Genomic DNA, 19,175 nt, shown 5'->3' on the forward strand with positions numbered 1-19,175 from the left:
CCCATTCTTGGGACTTTTGGAAGCTTCTGTTTGCATACATCTCCCAGTCATTCAATTCACATTCGTTAAGTTGCAGGAGTAGAAGATTTAGCAAGTACCCCCCATTGGCCCCACAAGCTATTTGCTAAATCACTGTCAATTCGTACACCCAACAAAAGAAATTTGGCGGCAGTCAACGGGAGTTATGCAAGCTACGCAGAGTAGCTTGTGTAACTCCAGTCAACTTTGTAACTTCTGTTTAGCACGCCATCTTCATTGTGCTGCGCCAACGGGAAATGCATACCTGTCAACACAGCGCTATGCTTTTTGGGGAGGTGATTTTATTAAATCAACTTCCGGATTGATTAAGCGGGTCTTCACTTCTGCTCAATCGATCCAGATAAATCAATCTGATGGTGGCAGATGTGTCACCATCAGCATAGACATACCCTACAAGTCAAGTTCCTATACACAATACTCCTGTCCACAAACCTAGAAAGGAGGTGGACTCCACAGATGCAGAGGATTAAGGCAATGGGGCATGTGCTGGCTTTGGGGTTCACCACGGCACCCCTCTCACAATTCAGAGTAGTTATCCATTTCTGACCTGAAATTCAGACCTTTGTTCCCTTGGCACAACAACTACATCTGCCTAATGTTTGAGATAAACATGGGATTAAGGTTAAATTCCAGCTGGGAAGAGACAAAAGGTGAGATGGGTTCATATACTCCAGAAACAGGACAAACAAACTGTTAACAACAGATGTGGACTTTATTTAAAAATACTTGCAAGTGGCACACAAGAATTAATTCAGGTTGAAAGTATGTGACCACTAACCAGATGCACATAGGATCACAGGCCACTACCTACACCACCATTGAGCCCTCCTACACAAGAGAGAGCTGGCTACAGAGACAACAAGGCCTTAGACATTTAAAGATACAACTGCTCATCCAAAAATGTAGCCATCTGGGGGGCTGGGGGGGAAGAAAAATGAGAGTTTTCTAGGTGCATCACAGGGAAGGGCCTTCCAGCTACTGCTCTGTCACCACTGACTGGGTTCTGTAATCCAGGCTAACCCCGAGAGGACTAGGATACCATTGTCACTCACAAGCCTGTTTGGCTCAGCACCTCCCAGTTCTCGACTGCAAACAGGGCCTGGCTGTCCTGTGCGGAGACAGGTATAAAAAGAATCTCTGCCCTGTGCATGTACGTATGGGCATGTGCAGCAGACTGCCATGCCCATATATAGGCGCCCTGCAGCCTCTCTGCTCATTCCTGCAGTACCCCAGTGAGCTGCTGAGCTCTGTTAATGCTGTCGCTGTGTAACAGATGGATTCAGGTCTCTGGCAGAGGCAGGCTCCAGCTGCCTGACCTAGGTGTTTATACTGTTTGGGGTTCCCTCTGAGCAGGTGGCTGGAAGCTCCGTAGAGCAGTGCTATCTCTGCATCGTTCCCAGGGCAGGCCCAGTTTGCTACAGCGCTCTTGACAAAGTCTTAAGATTCCTATTCCAGACATCAGAGCAGGATGTCTGCATGCAGTCTCTGGCCCTCTCACTGGTGCAGTCACTCCCCTCCCTCCGTGTTTGACCTGGGCTGAGTCTCCCCCTCTTGTTTACAGACCTTGATCTGCAGCCGGCAAGAGCCTGCCCTAGTTGCACCACACTTACTGGCACAAACTCTTAGAGAAAGGCTTCAGCTGCTGTGACGCAAACAGCGACATGGACCCAGGAACAGCAGCAGCAGAGCAGAACTGCGTCATCACCCTGGCTAAGCAGCAGTCAAGAAAGTACGCTAGGCTTCTGCTGTATCTTGGCCAAAGCAGCAAACACTCCTCCCACTGCAAAGCACCAGGGGATCAACCACAAAGTGCAAATAAAAACATGAACTTCACCACAGGCTCAACAACCCTGCCTGGAACCAAACAGAGCTCAAGGCCAGACAAGCACCTAGAACCCAGAGGTGAAAGGCCTGGGTCAAAAACCAAGCAATAAGCCAGTGTCTATGCTATGGCTGGAGTCTACTCTTAGGACGTTCCAGCAGCAGCTTTCCTGGAGGTTGCATCTATTGAAGACCCACAGAGCACATTCTGGTGATATCTTGGTTTCTCACTGTGTGGGTGCTGTACTTTGTTGTCTTTCATTGCCACAGGGCGAGGGGAAGAGAGCTGAAGGGGTAGGGATGGGCATTACAATGCAGCATCTCATTGCTGCGTGCACGCCAGGGCTTGGGTGTCCATATGGCATACCCTGCACCTCTCACTACCCTGGGGGCACGACACTGGTGATCTGGGAGGTGCTCCTGCCTTCAAGAGCTGTTTACACTCAGGACAGCTCCCATTGGCGTTAGGAGCCCTAGCATTGATGGCCTGCTGGTGTTTTTAACAGTAACATAATGCACCATCTAAGCCTACTCAGAGTCCAATCAATGCCATTAGCAAGCTGGGACCCATCTCCATAAGAACTCACGCTTCTGCTAGCACCTGCAGAGCTGCAGCGGGGGTCGCAGCTGTCCCAGTCGATGGAAAGCTGAGGGTGTGGCATTGCAGAGCTCATTGCTACCTGTAAAGGGCCAGTAGAACTTTCTGCCAGCTAGCCGCCTGTGCTAGCCACACGGTACCTGCAGTCATTCGCTAAGGCACCTGGGAGTGTTATTACACTCTGTTTCCCTGGCAGGCTCAGCAGGAAAGGGGATTGGAAGGCAGGCTCTGTCACACTGTTGGTGTGCGCTGTTAAGCAATGCTGCACTCTGGGGTGGGGAGTGAAGCAAGTGCTTAGCTCAGACACCATGGTGATGGGCACGTTAAAAATATCCAGAGTAATACAAGAGAGGGATCTGGAAAGTCCTACAGGATGAAAGGCATTCAATGCAGAGAGCAAGATTCCCTGAACGGGCTGGCCCTACCGCACAGCCCCCACTCTCCAGCTGATTGACGCTGAAGCCTGCGTTGGGCTAGACAATGTAAACCTCTCCAAAAGCTAACCTTCCAGGTGAGAACTTAAAACGTACCAGAGTTGGGAGACTGAAAAAGTAAGATCCTGAGCCTCATGGAGCTGGCTCCAATAGGTGCCATTAGCTAGGCGCTTGCAAGGTGATACAGCAACAAATTAGGCAGCCTGATTAGGGCTTGCAGAAGTATAGTGTTTCAGAGCAGGGAGTTCCTAGAAGATGACAACACCTAGAACACAGTGATCGTTTCTGGGCACCTCAAGAGAAGACAGAAAAACCAGAGGGGAAAAACAAAACAAAACTAAAATGAAGGATTTCTGAAGAACTGAGTAAACAGTGGTACAGCTTTGCCAGACATGTGGGGAGAATTATTTACGAGAATAAAACTCAAGCGAGGAGTAGGTATGAAGAAAAGATGCAGAGTGTAGCAAGAAAAGCTTTCTCACGGTGAGAGATGAGGGTCAAGGGAAGAGGCGGCAACTCCATTGTAGAGAAATCCTGCCGTAGTGCTTGTGGCCTGGGCCCATCTTGCCATCTCTAGCTTCTCTTCAGAGACAGCAGGGAACAGCCATTCATCTCACAGAGAAAAGGGAAACCCTGAAGTGCCAGCTGGTTCAGAGAGCCCTGGAAGTGGCAGCATTTCTCTGGTTCTGGACTGATTCACTGCAGCATGGCAGGAATTGGCAGCCTGGAGAGGTGGCACCGGTCTGCACTGGACACCAAGGGAGAAGCAGCTGCCTAGTGGGGACCCTCAATTGTCGCTCAGCGTTTGTAATAAGGTGGGCTTTGTTCTGAGCTGAATTTGTTCCTCTACAAGGAAGCAAAGACTGATGGTGCCTAGGACGTCTCCCCTGCCCGCCCAAGAGCTCTTAAATAGAGCTTGCCTCCTTTGCAACATGCTGGCCAGGAGGGGCATGTCCTGCAGCTCCAGATGGGAGTCCCCAGCCAGGGGCAGTGGTGTGCCCTCGCTTGCTGTTACAAAGGCTGCAGAGAGCTTCTCCCAGAGCAGCAGCTGCCTGTTTCCCATTGTCACTGTACAATATGCACTGCGCCACCTTTAACACCCCCAGAAGCTTTCACATCCATTAGCTTCAGAACAGAATGATTTCCTGCCTGGCAATTACAAAGCAACACACCAAGACCAGCCCTTCATTTGGGTTCTCACAATCATGGCCATGGGAGGCAGCCGGATTCTGCCCCACTCAGAACATGGAAGCGCATCTCCTAAATGCACAGGGGCCTGTCATCCCACCTGTACATTGCTGGCTGCTCTCAGGCAGCCCAGCTGCAGCCCTTAGCAGATGTGTTAGTGCTGAGAAGCAGACACCAATACCTAGCACTAGCTGGGAGCCTGCCCCAGTGAAGAGGTCCATCCTTCGTGAGGTGTGGGACAAGGGGAAGCCACGTTATTTGTAAAGAGAAAAATAAAAGGGAGGACTGTGTGGGGAAGAGAAGTGATGAGAACAAAGAAGGGCAAAGGTGATCAGAGGTTGGCAGCCACTAGGCTTTCAGCTGCTCCAGGCCAGTTTTGCTAACGAGAACGAGAAAACGCCACGTCCCTGGCTTTGGGCAACAGGTTGCAATGTGCTGTTGCACTAGTTGCTGGAGTTGCCATTGTTTGTCCTTTCAGTTTCATTCTAACTCTTGTCATGACAGATACGCTCATTCATTCTTCCCTGTCACCCATGCCCAGCCACACCGACCCGCCCGACTCCGCTGCAGAGTCAGTTGATTGCATTACAGGATTACTCCACAGCAGCTGCCTTGCTTAAAAACAATTCTTCTAAGCTTACTTCCAATTGTGCCTTTGGGTTCGAGTGGCAGGGCAGGGCCAAATCCCTGCATTCAGAACCCAGGGTCTGGCCCCCAACGTTGGTTAAAAAAAATCCCCCAAGATTTTAAAAAACAACACATTTGGGGTTTTCTTTGCCTTTTGGGTCACACACTGGTGATGTTTTCCCATGAGGGCTAGAAAGAGTTTTCATCCTGAAGCTGAGATTCTCACGTAACCGCATGACACTAGAAGCTGAGGTTTTAAAGAAAACACCAAATACCATGAGACTTATGATAAAGTGGCAAGTTAGCCGTGCTGGTACCTGGGGCAGGGAACCAACAGTCACTCACTGGCCTAAAAAAGCAGGATGAGACCCACGAGTCTCTCACTACTTGGGAATATTCCATGCCACACTATCAAGATGTGAGAGCACCCAGGAATGTACTGGTAATTCTACCAGAACAGCCATCTCAGTGCACTGAAGCCTGACTCACTGAGCTACAGTGCTGAGATCACAGGTCAGCCCAGCTGAACTGGACCAGCCCATAGCCCACTCCCAGGCGGGGGTCCCCACGTGATTTGAAGAGCGTAAGAGCTGGTAGGAAGCTCCTGGGCATGCAGAAGAGGGGCAAAGGCTGCATTCAACGTTGGCTGGGTGTCACTGCTGGCCATAGTGGTTCCTGCTCCTGCACCCCACACGGAGGATGTGCATATCTACTGGCACTATAAGAGAAAAGGCCAACAGGTAGCAAAGACTGCATGAAATACAAACGAGCCTCTTCCTGGGAAGCAAGGAACCGCTGTCCACAGTGCAGCGGAGAGAGCAGGAGCTAGTGCAGGGAGCACAAGCTAGACCAAAGGGAACAGGACATCAGCAGAGGAGTGAAGGGCTCTCTCTACAAGCAACAGCAGGATCCAAGGGCTTCCAGGTAGCTGGAATGGCTGCTCCTGAATGGTAAAGTCCTAAGGGAGGCAGGTGGGCAGCAAGCTCAGAGACCAGGGGGATAGCTCACTGTGGGACCCCAGGAAACTCAGTGGGACTGCCTGGCATTGGTCTTCGTGGTACAGACAGCATGTCCAAACCCGCAAGGCTAGCCACACAGAAGCCACTCTCTCTCCAAGCCACTGCCAAGTTCCCTTCCCTGAGGGCAGCTGCAGATGAAAGCCAGGGGTTCCTCTGTGAGCAAACAAGCCTCCTTCCTCCCACTTCCAGATCCCCTCACCAACACAGCAAAGCTGGACAAGAGGCGGCAGGGGAGAAGAGCAGAGGTTAGAAGGTCTCTTCCACTGAAGGCAGGATCTGTATTGTCTATGGAGTATTAAGGGGAGCTTAATGAGCTCTGCATACTCAGGAAGTGTCTCCTGTCCGGCCCAGCAGCCCTGGATGTGCAGGGGGCTCTGCCAGCCCCATTCAACCCATATCCGTGATCCAGGAGGGCCGCTGCTCACTGTAACGCTGACTAGCTATGGCGTGACTGGCCGAGATCTCCACCCAGCAGCATCAGGCTGCTGCCTTTGGAGGAATAAACCAGAAGAGTTCTAATTTATTTCCCTTCAGTAAATAAAGGGTCACCATCTTGTCAGGCAACTGGCTGTTGCAATCCCCAGCGTGCATCCAATATCCCTGATGTGTCCAGAACGTCTGCATGCAGACGTGTTGCCCGCAGGAAGGTCAGCGGAGTGTGAGCGACTACAGCTCGTCAGCTGGGTTGTGCGCAAGGGGAGCCTTCGGCTGGATATCCCCCTCCTCCGCAGGACCCCCTTCAGCATTTGGGCCCAGGAGGCTTTTTGCTCCTTCCGCCTTCTCCTTCGTGTTTCTCTTTTTCTTCTCTGCTGCCTTCTTGTTCTTGCCACCTTTTTTCTTCGTGGTCTTCTCCCCCCTAGTCGCTATATCTCCCTTCTTGCTGGACCATTGCTCTGCCAGGCAGCCTGCAGGGACGACATCACGGAGAAAAGGGAGCAATGAGGCTGTTTCCTCTCCCCACCAGACACACCCTCCAGCCCACTCTAAGAGATGGTGTTTCGATGCTATTCGGGCCCCTCTGCCGCACCCATCAGCCTGGCACGTGGACACACGTTCTGCCACTGCTTGGAGGCCAACGCCCCCTTGTATTTGCTAAGGTCAAACTCACTTGTGTCTTTCCCTTTCAACACGTGGTTCGCACAGAGAAAATGAGCCAGGTCTTCCTTCTGGTGATGTTTGTACCAGTCTTCAATCACGTCTTCGAACTCCTCCACCATCACATCACACTAGTGCAGAGAGAAAGCACGGTCCAGCTCCAGACCTTCCTACTAACCCCACTCCCTGTGTCCCACACGATGCAGGGGGCAAGTGCAGCTCCAGGACGAGTGTCACACAGAGGGGCAGCTCATATGCTGCGTGAACTCGTGGAGTGTGACAGACCCACCTGGCCTGAGCCAGTCTTCACAGACCCCCCGTGCCCAGCAGCAATAATCCTAGAGAGTCTGAATTCCAGGCCCCCCCGCCACTAATGCGCCAGCACCATCAGGGACACCGCACTACTCCGTGCACTGTACCTGCTTCTTGAGGTCAGCCACTTCAGCAGAGGTCTCGTTCCACAACTCATAGGGGATGTCCATCACCACTTTCACCCCCTTGTGCACCAGGTTGTGCAGAGTTTCAAACGTCTCCGACATGCCCTAAAGAGACACAGGAGCCTGTGAAACACCTTCGGGAGGGGAAGAGCGCCAGCTCCACACACAGAGCTCTTGCACTATTCATTAGGACCTCAGGGAGAGGAGAACTCGCACTCAGCTCCCCAACACAGGCGCCAGCTCAGAGCCCTGCAGAAGAGGGGGTGCAGCACCAGCCCCATTCCAGGAGCCCCTGGACCAATGAAGCATGGAGGGGGAAGCCTCAGGGGCAAGTGTCTAAGCAGCCCATTCACTTGCCTGGCCTTCTCTGCTAATCCCCACCCCCCGATGACATCCAACAGCTCCAGCCAGGACTGGGGCCCCACCGCACTTGATGCTGGATGAACAGTCCCTGCCAGGAAGAGCCCGCCACCTAAGATAAGCAGTCTGAGGAGGAGGAGAGCGGGCAGGGGATGGGGTGGGGAGGCTCTGATACTTGTTTGAAGTTTGTGCTTCCATCACTGAATGAGCATGGACTTTCCTCATGTGCACCCCCTCCGGTAGCTAACGGTGGCTGATTTCTTGTCAGCGTCCTGGCACGAGTGGTCCTTGATGCAGGATTTGAAGGAGGAGAGGGCAGTGTCTGTCTGGATCAGTTTGGGGAGGGCATTTTATGCATGAGCAGCAGACAAGCTGGAGGAAGGGGGAGGGGATAGAATATGGGAGGGGCAGAGCTGGGGAGGGCTGAAAAGGCAAAGAAGCTTGCTCTTGGTGTGGTGGGAGAGGGGGATTCAGGGGAGGGATTAAAAGAAGGGTGACAGTGTCAGTGGTGGCCAAGGAAGATGACCCTGGCAGCCCTGTTTCAAATGGCTGGTGCAATGTGGGTAGCAAAGAGGATGCAGTCAGTGGTAAGCCATGAGGAAGCTTGTGTTCTGGGGAAGTGGTGGCAGGACTGACGTGGCCTAAATGTGCGGGGACTGCTAATGGACAGGCCTGACTGTAAAAGGCTCAAGTCACTTGGGGATTGACTCTGGGGGGAATCCGTACCACACGGTGCTTGTGGAAAGGAAGCCTTGCTTTTCCACTGCTAAAACCCCAGCGCATTCTCTTGGCAGATGTAGCTGCAACTTAGAACCTACTGGCAGGGAGACCTGAGACTTCTGCAGGGGCTGAATGGGAGATCTGCGGTGCTACACTTAGTCTATGAGACCTGGCTGTTTGGGAGGGTCGATCACCCAATGAGAAGTGGGTGTGCCCCTGAGACAGCCTGTACGTGCCAGGCTGGCAAGTGGTGTGACCTGCACCCTCAGGGAGCCTCCAGGTCCTCTTGCCAGGATAGCCTCAGTGCCCAAGATCTTTGCCCCTGCCTTTACAGCAGTGGCATTTGCACCTGGCTCTGGTGTGCAATTGCCCAGCATCAGTGGGACATCTAATACCGTTACCACATCCCCAGGGCTCCATTTCTGTTTAGGCAACCTGCTACTGCTGCAGTTTGCCTGCCACCCTGGCCATGTTATTTATCTATACAGCACCTGCACTTTGCACAGCCCAGTGCTGCAGGAATAAATGGCACACGGAGAAGTACATAAAACGGGTGGCCCCAGAACATGAGACCCACTTGACTGGGAGAGTGAGGGGCAGGGAGGATTACATCTATTATTGAACACCCTGGCTGGTGGGACAGCTCAGGGCTACTAGGATTACCTTGCCGTGCCGGGGGGAGAGGGGGTGGTGGAGTGCACAAAATGGCCCTGCCATTACTGATTGTTGTCCATTCAGGGTGTCTCTCTGGCTGCGAAGAGACACCCATATGCTGCATGGTCATCAGTCTCTGGTTGCTACACATCCGACAGACCTGCAGCAACACTCCTTTTGGAAGGAAAAAGCAGCTTTCTGCCTCTGCTTCCCCTTCCATAAGCCCCTGGCTGCTGCAGGGGTGGAGAAAGAGGGGTCGATGCTATTTTACCCCTCCCCAGTCAACTCCAGCACCTGCCTCTGCTTCTCTGTCTAGCCTTGCTGAGTACATCTGCTACAGAACCCTGCCTTTCATCACAGGCATGATCCCTGGACACAGCTTGGAGACTGCATGACGTGTCTTCGTGAAAGCCTAACTCAACCAAGTCCAAACGGTTCTCTGGCATGCTCTGCCCCCTTGTGCACATGCGCTGCAAGAGTCGTAGCTTCATGGCTTTCCCTGCTACTCTGACAGCAGATCACACGGTTTCCCCTGAAGCCCCCTCAGGTGCAAAGCCCATGATACAAATACACAAGAGCCAGTCAAGATTATGGGACTATCCTTAGCTTTGACATTACTGGACCCGAGCGTTTACTTGGGCATCTAGCGAGCTCAATTTACGCTTTTAAAATAACATTGTTAATCTGCACCTAGTCCCAAACCAGAGGCAGAGGAAGCCATTTTGCACATACCCATTACACAAGGTTTCCTGAGCCCACTCCTGAGCACCTCCTTGCTGCAGCCATGAGAATAGGTTTGCTCCACCTCCCCACCAGGCTTCCTGGTTGCATGCTACCCACCAGCGGGGGCTATGGAGAGAAGGTTACACTGAGAAGTTGGGAGACGGAAAGACACAAAGTAGCTTCCATCAGAACCAACTTCAGTACCTGGAAGCCTGTTTCTCGGATGCAGACCAAAAACACAAACATGGATGCTCACGGCATGGCAAAGCCTAGGGCATGAGGGGGAGCATCTGACTAAAGCACCGGAGAGGGAACAAACAATGGTACAAACCTTTGCAAACCTGTTACTGCCCGTTCTCTCCTTGTGCAGGTTATAGTCCAAGAGCCTCTTGCAGATGTTCTCAGTCACCTCGATCAGTCGGATATCCCTGCCCACAGGACAAGTTGGTGAAAAGGAAGAAAGAAAGAAAGGCTACAGTCCATTAACAGGGCTAGAAAAATTCTAGCTGGAGGACTAAGCCTACTGGCTAGAGATGGACACAAGATGAGGGGTTGGGGCAGTGGCTAGTCTCTGCAGCTGCTGGGATTTCTATCAGCTGGCTGGTCCTAGGCACAGCTGGAAGGCTCCATCTTTCAGGACCTATCAGCCTCTTGATGTCTAATCAACTGGAACTCAACTGCCCATCCTCCAAGTGCCGAAGGGAGAAAGATGCCTCTTCTTACCCCCACGCCCTCTGGCTTCTGTAAAGAGGTGGGGGCTCCACCACTATGCTCCCCCTACCTCCATCTGGCTATTGAAAGGAGGGATGGTCTCTTCCACCACAGCTTCCTGGCAACTAAGGAAGTCTGCACTACCTCACTCCTCTCCTAGAGGCTCCTGGCTACTGCAAAGGAGGTGTGCAGAGATGTCATCTCTGTTGTGTAACCCCCACCACAGCCTTCATTTTCTGGGTCCTTATCCCATGTGGCTAGCTCCAATACCAGACTCTGCTGCTGCCCAGAGCTTTGTCAAGCAACAGCAGAATAGAACTAATATTAGAAGATGCACTGCTGTCCCCAAAAGCCTGAACAGTAGCCGTGAAACTGCCACTGTCTCATCCCCTGCATGGCTGCACAGGAAAGTTCTGAACAAAAGACTGCAGCTGCCTGCTGCAGACTCAGGACAAGGAAGAAGGGATGGGAGAGAAGGGATGGGCAATCTTTGCACCCAAGCATAATAGGTGGCAAGAGGAACTCCTGCTTGCGAGTGCTCTTTGTGGAAGGATTTCTCAATCTAGAGGGCCACTGGGTGTATGTTACTAACTGATTCACTTACGATTGTATGTACTTGATTCCAGAGCCCTTTCCATCTAGGAAGCCATACTTTGTGTCAATCACCTCCTTCGTCTTCCCAGTTTCCTCGAAGGCAGATTTCAACTCTACAGCCACATACTTACATACTGGAGAAGAGAAAACACAGGCAAGTTAGTGGGCATACTGAATTTTACTGATCTCCTAAGGATCTTGTTTGTTTTAGGCACAACTAGGCCATTTCCAGCAAGCAGCACTGTTTTAGAAGAAGATGCCTGGAGTTTAAGCATGCCACAAATTAAGTGTTCTAGAGTAGCCAGTTTTCAGAGAACATACTCTGTAATTATTTAATAGACAAGACGACAAAACCAGACACCCCAAGCTACTGTATTTGGGAGAGGGAGATTCACTCCCCAGAGTTTTTGGGTTGAGAAATCAGTGAACTATTGTGCAACTGCAAACCAAGAAAAGCTCAAGTCAGTGGGAGGCACCGGAACTGCTCCATCACCCAGACCAAACAGTTCACCCATCTCTAGATATCTCACACCACATCCCTCCCACCACCACTTTGGACTGCTTCACCCCTCACCCTTACCCCCCAAAATCTCCCATTCATATTTGTCCTTCTCTCTTCAATCTCCAGCTCTTTTACCAGCATGGGACCTTCCCAATACTTGTGTCTCTCCTTCACTTTCTTGATTAAATACCTCGCATGGCAGAACTTTCCCTTCCGCACACACAGACAGACACCAACATCTGGCAGTGTAAGCCATGATCACCGGAGCGAGAAGCAGCAGGGTCCTTTTCTCACTGTGCTTTCTCCCCACCCCGCTACAGGAAGTGGCTCTATAAACCACAATGAGAGAAACTTGGGGAGAGAACAAGAGCCAGAAGCCACAACCGAAACAACCTGGGACATTTTCAGCCTGGGTGATGTCCTGCTGTCAGCGTGGAAACTGCTGTGCTCCCTTCCTCCAGGGCTGCCTTGGATACCATGGACCCGTTCGCCCGAAGAGAGCGCTTCTCTCTCCTCTGCTGCACCCACATGGGACCGTCACCAGGGCTCTGCCATCTCCTATCACCCACCCACAATCCCCACACCCCTTCTCCCCTCCCCTCCCCGGCTCTCTCACCCTCGCACTTGCTGGGCAGCCGGACCCAGTCGGTCTCCTCGGCAGCGGCTCCGCCGCCCGGGACCAGGCTCAAGAGCAGCAGCAGCAGCAGCGGCAGCAGCAGGCGGCCGGCGGCGGGGCCCGGCTGGGCCATGACGTGGGCGGGGGGGACCCGCGTTGGGGGGGAAGGGAGAGGGCACGAGGGAGGCGCGCTTTGGGCGGACGCCGGACGGGGGAACTCCTGACTGAGTCCCTCACACACACACACACACACACACTCGCTTCCGGGTCCGTACTTCCGGGAATATCCCCGCCCTCCCTACGTCACTATTACGACGGCAGCACGCCCAATCACAGCGCGCCGAGCGTGTCAAAGACCGGCCAATGGCCAGGCGAGAAGCGACCGCCCCGGTTCTGACCGCCAATGGGGAGAGGCAGGAAGCGCGGCTGCGGCGCTAGCTCAACCAATGAGGAGGCCTGTCTAAATAACGGCTTCGTTCGGCTCGGCCGCAGAGGGGAGGGTCCCAGGGAGAGGCGGGAATCCTGGCCCCTCCCCCCGCCCTAGCGCAGCGGGGTCCACGTGGCGTCGCCAGGGCCGCCATTTTACATGGGGGAGGGGCCGCGCAGGTGCCCCCGCCCTCCTTAAATGGACAGATCCCGCCAGGGCGGGCGAGGCGCTTTACCTGCGGCAACACATCCCCTCCACGGTTCCTCTCCTTCCCCTGGGCCCTGCAGCTGCCTGGGCACCCGTGTTCTTCGTGCAGGCTGGGCTCGGGGAGCGGCTCACTGGCCTCGCTCCTATAAGCCGGCGTTGGCGCCTGGTGGCCCAGCAAAGAGTTTTTACTCCTCAGTTTGGTGACCCCCTGGGTCGCTGGGTGGAGATGGGACGTTAGCGAAGGGTGGGGTGCACAGGGGCCCGTTTGCAGGAGCCCAGTGCAACCGCTGCTACGGCGGAGTCAACCACCACCACCACCGGCTGCAGTGGTGCGAGCGCTGAGGAGGCCACGCGTGATTTACAAGCTCGACCTGGGAAGCGTGCGACAGAGCAGTATGAAAGGGCGTCAAAACACCACAGATGTGATGAAAGTTACATTGAACTTGGGTTTACGTGGGCTGGGGAGGCCGGAAAGCCTCAGCCACAGTGTATCTTATGTGGTGAAGTTTTACCAAACAACAGTGTTAAACGGTCCCTTTTTCACCGGCATCTAGAAACTAAACACAATCGATTTAAAGACAAACTGGCTCCATTTTTCAATTGCAAACTGGAAGAGCTAAAAACCAGTAAAAAAACAAAACAAAACAGTCAAATTCTTGCATGGAAAATGAAAACATGGGAACCACACACACACTATTGCAGAAGATTTCGTTAAACCTGCCATGAAAGCCATGGTGAAGTGCATGTCCAAGGAAGAAGAAGAAGAAAAAAGCTTTATACCATATCCCTCTCCCATAACACTATTGTGCTGCATTGCTGATATGGCTGAAAGTGTTATTTCTTAGCTTGTGAATTGCGGTAGAAACAATGACTGTTATTCTTTGCAATTAGATGAGTCCACAGATTTAGCTCACTAGCTACTCTTTTGGTTTATGTTTATGTGTACGAAAATACAATACATGAAGATTTTTCTCTTTAGCTGTCCCCCCTGCCTGTAAAAAGAATAGGAGAAGAGATTATTTTACTGCTTGATAACTTCATAGAATCATAGAATATTAGAGTTGGAAGGGACCTCAGGAGGTCATCTAGTCCAACCCCTTGCTCAAAGCAGGACTAACCTCAGCTATATCATCCCAACCAGGGCTTTGTCAAGCCTCAGCTTAAAAACCTCTAAGGATGGAGATTCCACCACCTCCCTAGGTAACCCATTCCAGTGCTTCACCACCCTCCTAGTAAAAAACTTTTTCCTAATGTCCAACCTAGACCTCCCGCCCTGCAACTTGAGACCGTTGCTCCTTGTTCTGTCATCTGCCACCACCGAGAACAGCCTAGCCCCCTCCTCCCTGGAACCCCCTTTCAGGTAGTTAAAGGCCGCTATCAAATCCCCCCTCACTCTTCTCTTTTGCAGACTAAACAAGCCCAGTTCCCTCAGCCTCTCCTCATAAGTCCTGTGCTCCAGCCCCCTAATCATTTTTGTTGCCCTCCGCTGCACTCTCTCCAACTTGTCCACATCCTTTTTGTAGTGGGGGGCCCAAAACTGGACACAATATTCTAAATGCGGCCTCACCAATGCCGAATAGAGGGGAATAATCACTTCCCGTGACCTGCTGGCAATGCCCCTCCTAATGCAGCCCAATATGCCATTAGCCTTCCTGACAACCAGGGCACACTGCTGACTCATATCCAGCTTTTTATCCACCGTTACCCCCAGATCCTTTTCTGCAGAGCTGCTGCCCAGCTCGTCGGTCCCCAGTCTATAGCTGTGCATGGGATTCTTCCTTCCTAAGTGGAGGACTCTGCACTTGTCCTTGTTGAACCTCATTAGATTTCTTTTGGCCCAATCCTCCAGTTTGTTTAGGTCACTCTGTATCCTATCCCTACCCTCCAGGGTATCTACCACTCCCCCCAGCTTAGTGTCGTCCGCAAACTTGCTGAGGGTGCAATCTACCCCATCCTCCAGATCATTAATAAAGATGTTGAACAAAACCGGTCCCAGGACCGACCCCTGGGGAACTCCGCTTGTGACCGGTTGCCAGCTAGACATGGAGCCATTGATCACTACTCGTTGAGCCCTATGCTCTAGCCAGTTCTCTATCCATTTTATAGTCCATTCATCCAACCCATACTTCTTTAACTTGCTGATAAGAATACTGTGTGAGACAGTATCAAAAGCTTTGCTAAAGTCAAGGTATATCACATCCACCGCCTTCCCTACATCCACAGAGCCAGTCACCTCATCATAGAAAGCAATCAGGTTGGTCAGGCATGACTTTCCCTTGGTGAATCTGTGTTGACTGTTCCTGATCACCTTCCTCTCTTCCAAGTGCCTTAAAATGGATTCCTTAAGGACCTGCTCCATGATTTTTCCACGGATTGAGGTGAGGCTGTAGTTCCCTGGATCCTCTTTCCTCCCTTTTTTGAAGATGGGCACTATATTTGCTTTTTTCCAGTCCTCAGGGACCTCCCCCTGTTCCCACGAGCTTTCAAAGATAATAGCCAATGGCTCTGAAATCACCTCAGCCAACTCCCTCAGCACCCTCGGGTGCATTGCATCCAGCCCCATGGACTTGTGAATGCCCAATCCTTCTAAATAGTCTTGGACCCGTTCCTTCAGCACTGCGGGATGTTCGCCTCCTTCCCATTCTGTGCCACCCAGTGCAGCAGTCTGAGAGCTGATCTTGTCTGTGAAGACAGAGGCAAAAAAGGCATTGAGTACCTCAGCTTTCTCCACATCCTCCGTCACTAGGTCACCCCCTCATTCTCTAAGGGGCCCACACTTTCTCTAATCTTCCTCTTGTTGGCAACATGCCTGTAGAAACCCTTCTTGTTCCCCTTCACGTCCCTTGCTAGCTGCAACTCCAATTGCGCTTTGGCCTTCCTGATTTCATTCCTGCACGTTCGAGCAGTGTTTATATAATCCTCCCTAGTCATCTGACCAAGCTTCCACTTCTTGTAAGCTTCTTTTTTGTGTTTAAGTTCGCCAAGGACATCTTTGTTAAGCCAAGCTGGACGCCTTCCATATTTGCTATTCTTTCTGCACATCGGGATGGTTTGTTCCTGTGCCCTCAATAAGGTCTCTTTAAAAAACAGCCAGCTCTCTTGGGTTCCTTTCCCCCTCATATTAGCCTCCCAGGGAATCCTGCCCATCAGTTCCCTGAGGGAGTCAAAGTCCGCTTTTCTGAAGTCCATGGTCCATATCCTGCTGCTCTCCTTCCTTCCTTTCGTCAGGATCCTGAACTCGACCATCTCATGGTCACTGCTGCCTAGGTTGCCACCCACTTGTACTTCCCCTACCAAATCTTCCCTGTTTGTGAGCAGCAGGTCAAGAAAAGCACGGCCCCTAGTTGGTTGCTCCAGCACTTGCACCAGGAAATTGTCTGCAACACTCTCCAAAAACTTCCTGGATTGTTTGTGCTCTGCTGTATTGCTCTTCCAGCAGATGTCAGGGTGATTGAAGTCTCCCATGAGAATCAGGCCCTGTGAACTGGAAACTTTCCCTAGTTGAGTAAAGAAAGCCTCATCCACCTCATCCTCCTGGTCTGGTGGTCTGTAACAGACACCCACCAGGACATCACTCTTATTGTTCTTGCTTCTAAGCTTAACCCAGAGACACTCAACTGACTTATCTCCAGTTTCATACTGGAGTTCAGAGCAGTCATAGTGCTCTCTTACATACAGTGCAACTCCTCCCCCTTTCGCCCCTGCCTGTCCTTCCTGAACAGTTTATACCCATCCATGACAGCGCTCCAATCGTGAGAGTTATTCCACCAAGTCTCAGTTATTCCAGTCATGTCGTAGTTTCTTGACTGTGCCAGGACTTCCAGTTCTTCCTGCTTGTTTCCCAGGCTTCTTGCATTTGTGTACAGGCACTTGAGATAAGTAGCCGAGTGGCCTACTTTCACAGTATGAATCGGGAGGCCTCCCCTGCTGCACCTTCCTCCTTCTGCTTCCTTGTGGTGTCCCTCTTCCCCACTAACCTTCGGGCTTAGGTCCCCGTCCCCCGTCGAAACTAGTTTAAAGCCCTCCTCACTAGGTTAGCCAGCCTGTCTGCGAAGTTACTCTTCCCTGTCTTCGTTAGATGAATCCCGTCCCTTCCTAGAATCCCTTCTTCCTGGAACAGCATTCCATGATCGAAGAATCCAAAGCCCTCCCTTTGACACCACCTGCGTAACCACGCATTCACTTCCCCAATGAGTGAGTGAGAATAGAATTGACTGGTCTGGCTGTGTAGGGATCTCTACTGATGGAGCAAAATCAATGACAGGAAAGCACAGTGGAGTTGTGGCTTACATCCGTAGCAACAGAAGCTACATGGATGCACTGCAGTATCCACAGGGAGGCCTATGCTTCCCAAAAAATGCCTGAAGACTTAACATCAGTGTTGTCTGATGCAGTCAAAATAGTTAACTTCATTAAGGCTCAGTCTCTAAATTCAAGAATTTTTGCTGCCCTGTGTGACAAAATGGGAAGTGACCATTTGCCACTACTAATGCACACTGAGGTTCGCTGGCTGTCGCATGGCAAAGTGCTAACATGACTCTTTGAGCTGCGCAGTGAACCTCTAGTTTTTTTCACCAATTACTCCCCCTTTACACTGTCTTGCATGGAAAATGCTGCCTGGCTTCAGCAATTAACCTACTTGGCAGACATTTTTTCTTGCCTCAGTGAGCTCAATTTAGGCCTTCAGGGCTTATGTGCCACTATTTTCGAAACACAAGACAAAATCGAATCCATGATTAAGAAACTACTATTTTGGGATAGCTGCTGAAAGAGAAATGTGATTGACTGCTTTCCAACACTGGAAGAATTTCTTGCAACAAATGACAATATGCACTTACATGAGAGTGTGGAAGCTAACATTATGGAGCAGTTGCAAAAACTTAGCCAGCAACTTAGAAAATATTTCCCTAAAATGCGCAGTGCAAATGCCTGGATATACAATCCATTTGAGGTGCCTGAATCTCTCCCAATCCCTCATCTGTCAGTGTGTGAGCAGGAGAAACCTTTAGATCTCTCTTCTGACGGTGGTCTTAAATTAGAGTTAGCAATCAAACCTCTGGCAGACTTTTGGGTGCAAAGGATGGAAGATTACCTGGACCTATCAAAATGAGCTGCCACATTTCTGCTGCCCTTCTCCACAACATACTTTGGCAAAACTGGATTCTTTGCCCTCATAGCAGTTAAGACTGAGTACCCTCAGAGATTAAATGCTGAAAATGACTTGCGACTGAAGCACTCTCCAATTTTCTCTGCAATCAGTGATTTGTGTGATTAAAAAGCAGGGCTATCATTGCACTGATAGGCAAGCATTTTATTATTATTTTTAATTAACCTCAATAAGGACCATGGTAGTCGCCAAGAATTAAAAAATGCCAATAAAGTTTCATATTACCCAGATTAGTTGTAGAAATGCGTGGATAGTGAACTTTTCCTCCTTTTCTGTATCTTTTTATAATCAACAGAAATACATGACTGGTGTTTTTAAATGCTAAGTCACAAACAGGCTATCACTGGTTAAGTCAGTTCTTACACCTCTTTGAGCACCTGCAAACTGAGTTTGTTTTGTAGGCTCATAACTTAGCCAAATGAAGGCAGGTTTTCACAGGAATAAGGCACACATAAGGTAGCCTGACACCAGTGTGGCTACCCTCCAAATTTCAAATGTTCCAAAGACTGGAGGTGCTAGAACCTCTCAATGAAACAATTATAAGAATTTTTGTAACATTGCAAAACAACATATGTTTCCTTAACCGCATTCTGGGCAACAGCTGAACTGTTTAAGAACATAAGAACAGCCATACTGGATCAGACCAATGGTTTCAGTAAGACTGTCTGTCTTCTGACAGTGGCCAATGCCAGGTTTTCAGAAGGAATTAATAGAACAGGCAATCATCAAGTGATCCATCCCATCGGCCATTCCCAGCCTCTGGCAAACAGCAATCCCTGCCCATCTGGCTAATAGCCATTGATGGACCTATCGTCCCTAAACTTATTTGTTCTTTTTTTTAACCCTGTTATAGTCTTGGCCTTAACAACATCCTCTGGCAAGGAGTTCCACAGATTGACTGTGCGTTGTGTGAAGAAATACTTTTTTGTTTGTTTCAAACTTGCTGCCTATTAATTTCATTTGGTGACCCCTAGTTTTTGTGTTATGAGAAGGAGTCAGTAACACTTCATTTACTTTCTCCACACCAGTCTTGATTGTATAGACCTCTATCATATCCCCCTTAGTTGTCTCTTTAGTCCCAGTCTTCTTAATCTCTCCTCATATGGAAGCTTTTCTATACCCCTACTCATTTTAGTTGCCCTTTTCTGTACCTTTTTCAATTCCAGTATATCTTTTTTGAGATGCGTGACCAGATCTGCATGCAGTATTCAAGATGTGGGTATACCATGGATTTAT

General features: G+C 50.7%; 1 protein-coding gene across 1 annotated transcript; it reads right to left on the minus strand.

Moving 5' to 3' along the window:
- Nucleotides 1-729: 729 nt before the first annotated feature.
- On the minus strand, nucleotides 730-12,375 carry CNPY3 (canopy FGF signaling regulator 3). The gene is made up of 6 exons (XM_067532882.1): nucleotides 12,139-12,375; nucleotides 11,031-11,154; nucleotides 10,047-10,143; nucleotides 7,241-7,363; nucleotides 6,835-6,952; nucleotides 730-6,631 (listed from the first exon to the last, which is right to left on the minus strand). The coding sequence occupies exons 1-6, from the start codon at nucleotides 12,269-12,271 to the stop codon at nucleotides 6,393-6,395; spliced, it is 834 nt and encodes a 277-aa protein (XP_067388983.1). The 5' UTR covers nucleotides 12,272-12,375; the 3' UTR covers nucleotides 730-6,392.
- Nucleotides 12,376-19,175: the final 6,800 nt, after the last annotated feature.

This window comes from Emydura macquarii, unplaced genomic scaffold (genome assembly GCF_026122565.2).
Source record: "Emydura macquarii macquarii isolate MOO-44397 ecotype Brisbane River unplaced genomic scaffold, CSIRO-AGI_Emac_v2 contig_3305, whole genome shotgun sequence".
Lineage (NCBI taxonomy): Eukaryota > Metazoa > Chordata > Testudines > Chelidae > Emydura > Emydura macquarii.

Coding starts and splice junctions, on each gene's coding strand:
- CNPY3 (XM_067532882.1), bottom strand. CDS start 12,271: ATGGCCCAGCCGGGCCCCGCCGCCGGCCGCCTGCTGCTGCCGCTGCTG. Junction 11,155..12,138: donor GCTGCCCAGCAAGTGCGAGG/GTGAGAGAGCCG, acceptor TCTCTTCTCCAG/TATGTAAGTATGTGGCTGTA. Junction 7,364..10,046: donor GCAGTAACAGGTTTGCAAAG/GTTTGTACCATT, acceptor GTGTCTCTTTAG/GGCATGTCGGAGACGTTTGA.